Source organism: Pyrus communis, chromosome 3, assembly GCF_041283825.1.
Source record: "Pyrus communis isolate YQ-2024b chromosome 3, ASM4128382v1, whole genome shotgun sequence".
In the NCBI taxonomy this organism is placed as follows: domain Eukaryota; kingdom Viridiplantae; phylum Streptophyta; class Magnoliopsida; order Rosales; family Rosaceae; genus Pyrus; species Pyrus communis.
The window spans coordinates 25,762,532-25,775,441 of record NC_142567.1 but is presented as its reverse complement, the minus strand read 5'-3'; the positions used below and the strand labels follow the sequence as shown (position 1 = coordinate 25,775,441).

General features: G+C 37.4%; 1 protein-coding gene across 1 annotated transcript; it reads right to left on the bottom strand.

The window, feature by feature from the left end:
- Positions 1 to 4,087: 4,087 nt before the first annotated feature.
- LOC137716027 (uncharacterized) lies at positions 4,088 to 5,689 on the bottom strand. The gene has a single exon (XM_068455416.2). The coding sequence runs from the start codon at positions 5,577 to 5,579 to the stop codon at positions 4,284 to 4,286; it is 1,296 nt and encodes a 431-aa protein (XP_068311517.2). The 5' UTR covers positions 5,580 to 5,689; the 3' UTR covers positions 4,088 to 4,283.
- Between the last annotated feature and the right edge of the window lie 7,221 nt (positions 5,690 to 12,910).

Sequence of the window (12,910 nt, the reverse complement as noted above, 5' to 3'; positions counted from 1 at the left end):
TCCTTGCTTTAAAATTTGAAATCCGCATTCCATGCATATATGTGGTTGTGCTTTTGGCCCCTTCGGTGCGGAACCAAGATTTAGATTACTACAACCTCACCAAATCATAATTTACAATTGAACATAATAAAAATACAAGAAACAAAGAGGTTTGGCATATTCCTGCCTACGTGCCTGGAGAGATATTGCTTTTTACTATGAGAATAACAGTACAAGTTACACATGAGTTAAATCGAGATAATTCAATGCTGAATCCCTTGTACACCCACTCACAGAAATTTCCCAAGAGCCTCACTCTTCCCTAAGAGTTCTTTCACCAGAGACCTTTCACTCTAACTCTCTTGATTTCTCTCAACCATGCCCATTGAAGAGCCAAATGTTCCCACCATCTCTTTGGATGCTTCCCTGAAGCCTACCCTTTCACTCGGCAAGCATACCCGAATGCAAGACTACTACCTTCACTTACAAGCATGCACCAGCAATTATGCCAACAACCAAGACCAAATTTTTTTTTTTAAGTTCACATGGCATATTCAACACCTAGTTGTACCTAGCCTCTAAAAAGAAAGCATGCACAATTGCATGCAATCCCACAAAGTCAAGACCTGCTTGCTTCCAACTTTGCTTGTGGCAATCACCATGTCTTCTCTTGAACGAAGACTTCCATGCCACAACTAAAGGCAAAACACAAAGTCACAAATGACTGCTGCCCTTTTTTTGTAGCATTCACAAAGTTACACATGAAAAATAGTTGCCAACTCATAAGTACATGAGCCAAACACAACAGTTAGGCGCCATTAGAGCAATTCCACCCCTAAAAAAATGTGTCAGCATCCAGCCCATTTAATATACTCAGTGAACAGTGATAGACCCCATTGAACAGTAATAAACCCCAATGAACAGTAATAGGCCAAATGCATATTCATCCCTAAAACTAAATAGCCTAGTCAATTTTATTAAAATATTATTAATTTTTATTATAAAATAATAATTTGATTTTTAATTTCTGACATGATCCCTTCTTCTTCTTCTTCCCACTTTTCTCAAAAGGGTCTCTCTGGACTCCCTTCTTCTTTTTCTTCCCTGATTTTCCAACTGTGCGGTCAAACATAGTTTCACCACTTTTTCTTCCCTTCTTTTTTTTCTTCTCTTCAAACCACCAAAACCCATGTGAGATCAACCAAGTTCGGCCCGACCCGAATTCAAAGACAGAGGAAAGATTGAAGCTTTCTAGAGGTGGAAAGAGGATAAAGATAGAGAGGGAGGGTTTTGGATATGGAAGCTCGAGTTGGGGTGGTGGTGGAAGGAAAGCAGAGAGCTTTGAATTCAGCTCAGGGAGGCGTGGCGATATCGGCTGGCGTCATGTAGGTTGAGTAAGGGCTCAGCACATTCTGAGCCTGCCTAGAGACCAGCTTGGGCTGGGTGCCAGCCTATATGCTCGGCTGGAGTGGATTGGCTGGGTGCCTGACCAATAATTTGGTTGGGTGCCGGCCTAAAGGTTCCCCGGTAGAACTGCTCTTAGGTATATCTATTATGCTTGCGAGAAATAGAGAGAGAGAGAGAGAAAAAAATGCAATAGTGGATGAAGTTATGACAAGGAGTGAAGTTTATATAGGGAGCAAAAATCTAGCTCACGGAGGAAGAAAACATGCATGAATAATCCGAGTCGAACTTGGAAGCTCATCGAATTTGCCTGAAACCTTCAAATTAACATAGCATTTTTGAACATTTGATATTTCGGGTATGAACGTGTGGCTTGGAGAACAAGGTAAGATTTCTTGTCAAAACAACAGTTGGGTTATTAGAAAATATGGGGGGCTTTTGTTTGCCCTCACTGAACTGGACTGGATTAAATATTGGTGCAGTACATGTTTGTCACTTTGCGGGACTAGCTTTAATGGAATTAGGGAGGACTCGCCTCGAGTAAAGACCTCGCTAGCCACTCTTAGCAAGACCCCCCGAAAACCATGGGACTAGCTAAAACCTTCACTTCGTTGTGTTCGCGTCATCTCTCTACTCACTGCTCACGTCCCCTCTTTGCTCTATGCTCGCGTTCTCTTTCTCTCTCCTCGCCCCGAACCCAAAATCATGAACAAGATCTCAGATTCAAACCTCAATTGAACAACCCACGAGATGCGTCATCCGATTCACCTCTGATTGAGCTCCATCCTCCTCTACTTCGATTTTCAATGACAAGGGCTTCGAGCGTAGCTTCATCTTCGATGACGACCTCGTCAACTGCTTCATCTTCATAGAGAACCTCATCGACTGCTTCATCTTCGACGATGACCTCATTGACTGCATCATCTCCGTCGTCTTCTTCTCATTCGCAGTCACCATGACTGTGGCTTTGAAGTTACTGAAGTGACTCTTGAGGTTTTGTTGGGTGATGAAACAGTTGCCAAGGTGCCTCAAATCTTCACAATTATCAAAATTAATCTAACATAATCAACTTTGGTTTATTCTGTTGATTATGTAAATTTCTGAAATTTTCATTCTCTTGTTTTTTTGTCCAACAGCACACTAAACATTTTACTAAGTTAGTCCATCTTAGTCTATTATAAACCAATCTAACTTAATCTTTGAGGTTAGTCCAATTCAAGATAATCTGGTCCAACAAACGTACCCACATGATTTTATCTTATACACTAGTCGTCAGTTCAAATTTTCTCATCTTAATCGAACGCTATTGGATAAGTATTAACGCAAAGTCCCTTATTGACCTTTTTAAATGATACATAATCATAATTTTTTGAGATGGGCTTAAAGGCCCACAAGGTTCAAGGATCAAGTTACTAAACCATGAACCATGCCACGTGTTGATCACCTCCAAGAGACAAGTTTATCCAAAATCATCATTTTTTTTATTGAAAAATTAATGAAAGTAACTTGAAAATTTTGAGTTTTAATTAAAATGATAAAAAAAAGTGTTGTACGTGAATAGTACTAGGAGTGACTTTTTAGAGTAAAAATATCATTTTCGTTAAAAATGAACAGTATCGGAATTGTTTCGTTAAAACACTTTTTTTTAGGGGTGTGCTATCCACATACCCCATTTTACTTCTCACACAGCCCTTAATAATTTTTGTCCGTTGATCTTCTTCAGTTCATCCGATCCGACGGTCGAAAATCAAAAAGATGAGTGAGAAGTGAAATAGGGTATGTGGATATCACAACTCTTTTTTTATTCAACGATATTCTAATCTTAGAAGTGATTGGTTAATATTAAGCGATGCAATAAATAGGTAATAATATAAAATTAAGTATCGAACCTTATCCAGGTAGGTCGAACATAAGACTCCAAAGTCTCAATAATAGAGAAACATATTTACCAAATCGTAGTGCTAGTTACAATTGGCAGAATCTCTTTTATTCAATAGAAGTAGAATTTTACAGGGTCAAACTGATTAAAACACACAAAAATAGGACAAAAATCCCACTCTCAAAAAAGGTTTTACTAATTAGTATACAAATTAGAATAATGTTAGGTAGACTAAATTCGTAAACTAAATAATGTGTGACCAATAAAAAAATAAGGAAAACTAATGAAAAGAACTTGAAAACTTTAAGTTTTAACGATAAAATCAAAATAAAGGGTAAAGTGAATAGTACCAGGATTGACTTTTTAATGTAAAAATATGGTTTTTCGTTAAAATGAACAGTACCGAGATCTTTTTGTTAAAGTTCTTTAAAAAGTAAGCACGTTAATCAACATTTAAATAATAATCTAATCAGCAACTTCTATATCATTTAGTTTACAAAATTTTGCCTACAAATTTAATTCACATCGATAATTAACATGACAGGATGCACCAATTACCAAATAAATCCAAGCCAAATATCACATGTAACATGTTAAATGGGATAGGACGACAAGCCGACAAGACCACAAGGGGCTGGAGCTCAACCTACACACTCCACAGTCCACGCACACTTAACAATTAACATCGACAGTTCATCATCCATATATATATATATATATATATATGTATGCATGTATATATATATATATATATATGTATGTATGTATATTATACCAAGAATAAAAATATATCCACATACCAAAATTATTAAAAAGAAATCAAAATCATGATGATGGCCAATAGAAATTGAAGATTGAGGCAGCTGTGACATGTTTTTGGTCACAGGCTAAGCAAAAACCTGGGGTGAATCAAACAATATCACCACCACACATCACCAAAATATATTCACAATCCTTGCTCAAAAATAAGGACTGGTACAAGTTCAGATTTCATGCATTAAACGCTTCAACTATCACACCGTTACATGGTATATATGATCACAAAGCAAGGAAGAACAGCTCTTGGATTAAACACCAAAAGCTCCTCCTCGTCCACCCTCGTGTGGACCCCGCTGCCTCCTCTGCCGACAACCGAGTCGAATCCGCCACCCTCTTTGTCCACGTCGTCAATATCCTCCACAGTGTCACACCCGACCCGACCCGCCACGACCCGGCAGACCAGCATAGCCCGCTTCACGTTCATGAACTGAAACTCCTCCTCGATATCCTCTGGAATTGCCACGTGTGCTCTGGAGCTACTCGACAGCGTGGAAATTCCGTCCAACTTGGGTGAGAATCCAGATTTAATAATTCCACAAACACTGCAGTGCTCGTGATTACAAATCCCAGAATTCCCGTTGAGTCCCAAATCGCAAACGAAAGTTGAGCAGTGAAATCTGAGAAGCTCGTTGCCGTCGGCGATACACCGCTCATCCCTCCTCCGAACGGTGCCATTTCGCGCCGCCTTGGACTTGACCAGCTCTCTGTACTCCTCGAATCTCGCCAGGATTTTGCCGCTGTTGTGGATCTTCAGGATCCGGTGAATTTCGGGGGCTTTTCCTGTATCTGTCCAACCTGTTTTGAATATGATTCGGACGATGTTTTTGCCCGAGTCTCCGTCATGAAGCTCCGAAACGGCGTGGTGGATCGCCTGGTGATGATCGAGAGTTTCGGGTTTCGGGAAGATTTCCCCGCAGGCGGTGCAAGGGAAGATATCGTTTCGGAGAGGGAAACATTGGTGGGAATCGGCCGAGATATCTGATTCGGGGAGCGACCCAGGTAGGTATTTGGGGTCGGAGTCGGGTAGGACGAGGGAGACGATGGAGTGGTGGGAGGAGCGAGGTGGCGTGGAGAGGTGGGATTGGATAATGTTGGTGCAGGTGATTTTGTAGGATTTGGAGGTGAAAATGCGTTTGAGATAGGACCAGGAGGTGGAGAGGGCTTTTTGGGGTTTTAGGGTGCTGGGTTTGGAGAGGTGAGTGGAGAGTTTACGACGGTGATGAGGCTTTTTTGGGATATTGGCGGTGGCGGTGGAAGAGAAGCAGCCGAGGTGGAGGAGGAGGATGATGAGAGAGAGGAACTTGTTGAAGAGGGTTGATATGTTAGCCATATTAGGGTTTTGGAAAATGAGAGCACAGTAGATGTAGTCTAGAAAGCTATAGGATATGCATGGAGAGAGAGAGAGAGAGATGGTTCGGGAAGAAGGAGGAGGAGGAGAGAGAAGGAATAGATGATCATGAAGGGTGAAGGAGATAGAGAGGGGGAGGGGGTGGGACATGGGAGCAGACCGAGCAGTGGAAGAAGAATAAAGCTAAAAGAGAGAAAGAGTAGGTGGAAGGCAACTTCATGGTATCTCTTTGTCTGCCTCTATATCTCTGTCTCGTTTCTTTTAGATGATGGGGAGATATATAGTGAGAGCTTTGCATGTTCATGAGATTAATTGTGACTAGGGTTAACAATATTGCGAGAGACAGTGTGAATCCTACGTTGAAAATTGGAGAATAGAAGGACTTATTTCACATAATTATTACCATAACATGCTTTTGACTGTGATTAACAGTCTTCCATTTCAAGGGCAATTCAAACTACATGCATCATATATTTGTATAGGGGATGAATCTTAGGTACAAAATTCGGATTTTATATGCGGTTATGATTAAGGATAAATTTGGCAATCTAACAGCTAGAAACTGTATTTGCATTAAAAAAAAAAAAAAAAAAAAAAGATGAATCTTTCATTCTAACATTATTTGAATCTTAATTATTAACAATTTAAGAAATATTGTCATCTAATTTACCAAGACATATTAGTTAGTGATTAACATTTGAAGAAACTATATATTCAATTGAGATTTTGAAAGATTTTAAAAGAGTTATAAATTCATCGATTTTAATGGAGTTTTATAGACTCGTTGAGGTTCCATCATATATAAAACCAATTAGAAACAAGTGGAGGAGCCCAACTTACTTATAAACCCATGCAAAGCCCCTCATTTCATCAATGTGAGATTCATTTTCAACACGACCCCTCACATGTGACAAAGTTTCAAGCCTAATATGTGGACAACGAGGTGACGTGGCCGTTTGGCTTTATAGTGGGACAACCAGCTCTGATACCATGAAGAAAGTTGAGGTTTCACCATAAAATCAATTGAAAATATGGGAAGTATCTCAACTTACTCATAAGCTCATGCAAAGTCCCTCATCTCATCAGTGTGGGTTTTACTCATGAAGAACTTTGGGTTTCACCATAAAACCAATTGACAATATGAGGAGTAGCCTAACTAATTATAAGCACATGCAAGGTCCCTGGTCTCATTAATGTGAGATTTATTCTCAACACGCCCCTTGATTTATCATTTTTTTAACGAACGATATTATCTATATTAAGGGCGAAGGGGTGGACTTAGCCTCACAATAGACTAGCAATAAAGTGGTTCAAATTCACCTTTGGTGAGAATCAAACCTAAGACTCTCACTTATAAGTGAAGAAAAATATCACTAGATCGTAATAATAAATAGCGATTCATCATTTTTATGACTTGTACTTTTTATGGTTGCACATGAAGCATGCTTTTGTTTGGCTTGAAGATGATACATGCACTTGAAACACCCCGCATGCATCACATGGATCTTACTTTTCTGTCGCAACTTTAACCGTAATTAGCGTTCTCTTACATTTTTTGAGATATACAAAAATACAACTTGTCTTCTTGAGCTTTGCCATTGTAATTTCCTTTTAATAAAAACTATGAAATAAAATGCAATCACTTATTTCGAAGATGTAACTGTATTGAATTTTAAATTTAACTTTTATAAATAACTAATTTGAATCAAATTATTATTATTGCATTGTATAACTTAACTTAAATATACACAAGTTTTAATTAAATACATCATTGTATCAAACACGTAAACCCAAACGCATGCACTTCTTGATCATGAATTAGATGCCTAAATTAAAATGAATTAATCGCGTCAAGGATCGACAATCCAAAATTCTTCATCATTGTTAACAATTGATTGAGGACTGAGATTGGCATGTGGAATTGCTTAAGCTCGTCATCAATCACGATCATGTATCAATATAATATAACTTGGAAATTAAAGAAGAGATTAATAAATTGATCAAGAACAAACTCCTAGATGTGAAACTATGGAATGGATGTGGTTACACACGTGCATGGTTCTCCCACAAAAGCGGCCAACCCATTTAATTAAACAATTTTTTGATATATAAAACCAACAATTCAATAATTAAATGGGGTTTAATATGCATTGCCATTTCTCAAAGAGAATCCAAAGTCTTCTCTTGCCATTACTGTCCAGGCAACTTTAACGAAAAATTTATAGTGCTGTTTATTTTAACAAAAAATCACATTTTTATATTAAAAAGTCAATCCTGGTACTATTCACTTTATCCTTTATTTTGTCATTTTCATTAAAACTCAAAATTTTTAAGCTCTTTTAATTAGTTTTCCTTTTTAATTAAGTTTAGTTTGTTTTTTCTTTGATAGATCGATATGAACAAAATGATGCATGACTTGTGTCCAAAATTGCAGGGTTTTAGTTTTTATGACTAAAAATCGAGTTATGTGACAAAATTTCACTTATTTAGGATGGCACTGTATGTGGAGGATCCCCAAAAGTACATGCATGAAACCAATTTAATTTTGTAAAAGTTGGTGAAGCCAAACTTTGAGGTTTAAATCGGTTTTAGTGCTTCACAGAATTGATTCTATTTTACAACGAGAAATGCGGACTCAAAGTGAGACTCTTTATAATTTTTTTGTCATAGTTTATGACATACCCTGACTCGGGGATGTTCATAGTTTATGACAAACCTAAAAGTGCCTAAATATAAGAGTGCGCTGTGAGTGGGAATGAACCCATTTCACACGTGATGTCAGAGCATAAGTACAATACAGTAAAATAGGATGAGAATTATACCATTGAAGGTAATTGTCTACACCAAGATTTGCCAATAATGCTCATCGATAGGAAAGCTCTGCTACTAGAACCTGGAGGGGCGAAAAATAAGGGTGAGTGAGCCTAAAAATAAAGTTTTATAAAAACCTTTTCGAAAAACCCCTCGCTGTAAAACAAGTATAATTTCCAAAATTTACATACTCCATATAGTATGAACATACTTACCGTAGCTTCCAATAGCTCAAGAATTAAATACGGCACAATATTTCGTAAGTAAATGCATGACGTCCGTAATCAACATAATCTCGCATAAGCAAACATCTGATATCGGGTACTCATTGACACATGCTGACACACGAGTTCATGTAGAGGTATTCTGACATGAACAAGACTGGGTGTAACAATGATATACACTCTAGTACTACAATCACGTGAAGACTGGCGCTATGCGCAGCACATACAAGTCAAAGCTGCCTATTGCAACCTGTATGACAGGAATGACACCTACAACGGATCCAAAGTGAGCGTACGGTGCGATGTGCACATACACGTGAAAGATTGGTCCTGCCCCGAGCGAGTACTAACACTGGTGCAGCAAACGATGAGCAAATAATATAAATGTAGTCATGCCATAATGATTCAATAATTTGAGTCAACATAATATTATTCATAGTCGTAAACTTAGCTAAGGCATCCCGTAAGATTCATAATGATTTCCTAATTCTCTTCGTTATGCCATTTTCTATAAATATTAATTTAACTACGACATTCATATAGAAAATTCATTATTAGATGTATATATGGAAACTAAACATATATATATATATATGTATATATCAAGAAAAGACCCACTCATAATATTAATTCTCTTCGTTACGTTATTTTCTCGAACCCGGCTCGTAGCATCGAGAGTCTTTGCAATGTGTTTTGCCTAGAAACGAAACCATTTATATAAATACGTAAGGTAATAACGTATAAAAGCATTTTCGTACAAAGTGGGGGGAAAAAGGAGGACGGATTCGGGTCTAGCACGTTGAGAAACCTAAGGAGGGACCTTGGGTTTCTCCACGTGCCGCCACAAATGGCTGCACTGGCAGCCACGTGCCGCATGCGCTGATGACCCATGTAAGCCCACGCGCGCCCACGTGCCTGCGAGTACCATCGTACTCGCCTTCCTCGCGAAGGCCTGCTTTTTGCAGGTTTTTGGTCCAACTTCCAAAGCTCTCATCGAGCTCGATTCTTCACCAAAATTAATAATTCAAGAGCCATTTTGAAGTTAGAAATGTAGAGAGCAAAAACATACCAAGGTAAGGTCAAGTTAAGGTCGGTGTTGGCCGAAAAAATGGCCTAAAAGTGGTCAGATGACCACGGTTCCTAATTTTCCAGAAATCTGGAAAACTTCCTCCCTCGCCATTTATGTCATGAAACTAGTCCAAAGTCCAAACTTCACTCATGCAGCCTAAAAGTCATTTTAAACCACGAGGGGAGATCACACAAAGCATAATCAACACTCACCTTCACAGAAAGTGGTGAGATCTATGCCGGACAGTCTCCAGTGTTAGAGCTCCAAGATTCGAGAGCCATTCCCATTGGGATGTCTGGAATTAAACCTAGGGCTAGGTGTCAAATGATATGATATCTTGGGAACGTTGGTTCACTGGTCATCTGCCATGGAAGACGGCGATGGTGACGACCCTAACCTCACGATTGTCCCGTGTTTGTAGAGATGAGAGAGACGATAGGGAGATTGCGGGAGAGAGATGCATAACAAGAGAGAGATAGAGGGATATGGTATAGTGGTTCAGGTGTAGTTCGCCAGAGAGGTGGCGAGGTGATGGTTGTATTGCTCGGCTCCACTTTTTTTTTTTACGGAGAGAAAAGAGAGGTGAGAGATGAGATGGAGAAGATAGAGAGAAGAGAGAGAGAGAGATAGTTCTGAGTGATTTGGAAGGCACGAGATTGGGGGGAAAAAGAGTGGGGAGTCCCACGTGGGTGGGTCCCATTGGATAAAAATTCAAGGGAAAATATTAAAATAATAGAGAGCCAAATATTTAGGTTGATGAAATTATTAAAATGCTCTTTGACGTTGTAAGTTCGTAAAATTTTCATCGTAACTCTGAATTCGATTCCGCTTGCCTCTATGCGTTTGTATCGTCGAGTACTTCAAGAATGTGGCAAAATAGTAGCTTGTACACGTCACAAAAAGATGGTCAACAAAGTCAACGCCCTCGCATCTAGGGGCATTTTCCCACATTTAAAATTACTAAAAGTCAACGCCCTCGCATGGAGAGTCCTTCTTTTGAGAGAGTCTCCTTAGTATTTCTCTTTTACAATTTATCTAGTGTTGGCAGCCATGCATTTTGGATAGGGGTGAGCATCAAACTGACCAAATCAACCGGTTCAAACAAAATTAATTTAGTCGGTTTGGTGATCAAGTAAAAATGAATAATTTAAAAATCGAACCAAAACAATTTATTTTTTGTTTGGTTCTATTTGATACTTTTAAAATCGATCAAACCCAAATCGAACTGACCATGTATCTTTTAATTATTAATTAGTTTATTTGACAAGTTGTAATGATTATTAACAATAAGGTGATTTATATGTATTTCATGCTTATATGAGGTTATAGCTAATAAATTGTTTGCTAGCATGAGACTTTATTTAATTGAAACTTGGTTCTATTTGACTTGATGAACTTTTAAGTTCCGAAAAATTTAATCTTTCAATCTAATTGGAATGCGCGAGATGTGTGAATGTTTAGAAGAATAAAACTCTTAAAATGCACAATGTTTTTTATTTATGTGTTGAATAGGCTTAAACCAACCAAATCAAACTGACGTGATCTCCCCATTTTTTATTTGGTTTAGTTTGGTTTGAATACTGGTATTGATCAAAATCGAATCGAACTAAACCATTGAACACTAGTTGATTCAATTATATTTTTTAATCTCAAACCAAACCGATGTAATCTGCCCCTCTCCTTAAATTAAAGTAGGACTTCGATGGATTCATCAAACAATGTAGAATTATACTTTATCTCGTGATATGTTAGTTTGATTAACATCAATATATATGCCACAACGGTTTTCATTATTTCAAATCGCGTCCTAGCTTTCTTTTATGGTAGGCCAGTATGATTCGTCTTTGGCTGATGAAATATTGTTCTGGAATCTCCCCACTTCTATCTTATAATAAGAGGTAATCATGGTACATAATTGGTCTATGACCTACCTTAATGGGAAATTAAGTACAAAATTAATCGCACTAAATTGTGAAAATTTTAGAGTAGAAACTCGAAAATGTAACATTTTCAATAGATCCACGTACGTTTAGCCTTAGTTTTATGAAAATTTGAAAGAAATTGAGGTTTCACTTTTTAAAAACCAATTGACAATAGATGAATGACACAATTTCTTATAAGGTTTTGTAAAGTTTCACACATAACGACATGTAAGTTAATCTGCTTTAGTACAATTAAGGAAGATGAAGTTCCATCCTGAATCTGAATGAGATCATTAACTCTTCATAAAACCTTGCATGCTAACTAACTAAGGGTTTGCAGTAGTTTAACCCACAAGTAGTCTTACTTTTTAAACAATTTTCACCTTTTGAATTCTTAAAATGAATCTTAGGGTCAATTTAACCCACAAGTAATCTTAATTTTTAAACAATCTTCACCGTTTAAATTCTTAAAATAAATCTTAAAATCAATTTCTACTGTTTATTTTTCAGACCACTCAATAGTCTCATACTATTAAAGAAAAATTGACTAACAGTGCGCTTGACTTGAACCATATTGTTGACTTAAAGAAGAGGTAAAAACACAGCAGGCTAAAGAGGAAGAAAAAGAAGTAAAAGAAGCTTCTGCACTGCTGTTTTTATCTTTTAGGAAAGCTTTCATTTGCACAGCAAAGAAATTGTTTTTTCTATCTTGACTAGGTATTATTTCCTTTCTCCGTTGCCCCTGTCAGTAGGAGAAAGATGCCGACACTGATTTGCTTTTAGATTAGTGGGTAATGATGGTGTGAATTCTTCTACCGGAACAGGATCTTTCCTGATCTATTTTGTAAGAATCTTAAGAATCTTCACATTTTAACTGTTCATTGTGCGAACAATTTTCGTCAGATATTATTTGTGTTTAATTTTAAATAAAAAAAATTAAATGATTTCTGATTACACGATAAAAGATTAAGATGTAAGGATCCTTAAAATCTCCAGAATTTGAATGGATCCCAATCCGTAATTCAATTGGTGACCAAATATGCGTACGTGATAATATGATGTCACTTGGGAAGGGCAGCTTTAATTGGTCACCATTTCAATTGTTAATCATGTTTGGAAATAAACTATCTTATCATGATACACAATGAGGGCTTGAGGCTGTATATTATTTTTTCTCACCAACCTCAAGTAATGGTGATGTTTATCACCGTGTTTATTTTTGTTAAATAAGTTTAAATTTGAGATATGTGTAGTAAATAAATATAAATATCAAAATTTTAAATCATTCAATGATAATAAGTAGGTGATGAACATTATCACTACTTGGAAGATTTTTCAGTGTGTCGGGAACACATTCCGGTACACTAAATATAATAATACAATTAGTTTGAAACTTGAAAACAAAATTCCACCAATTATGTTATGACATTTGGGATATCGAGCCGTATTCCTGGC

What these genes read in the sequence shown, in the direction of transcription:
- LOC137716027 (XM_068455416.2), bottom strand. Translation starts at nt 5,579, where the DNA reads ATGTCCCACCCCCTCCCCCTCTCTATCTCCTTCACCCTTCATGATCAT.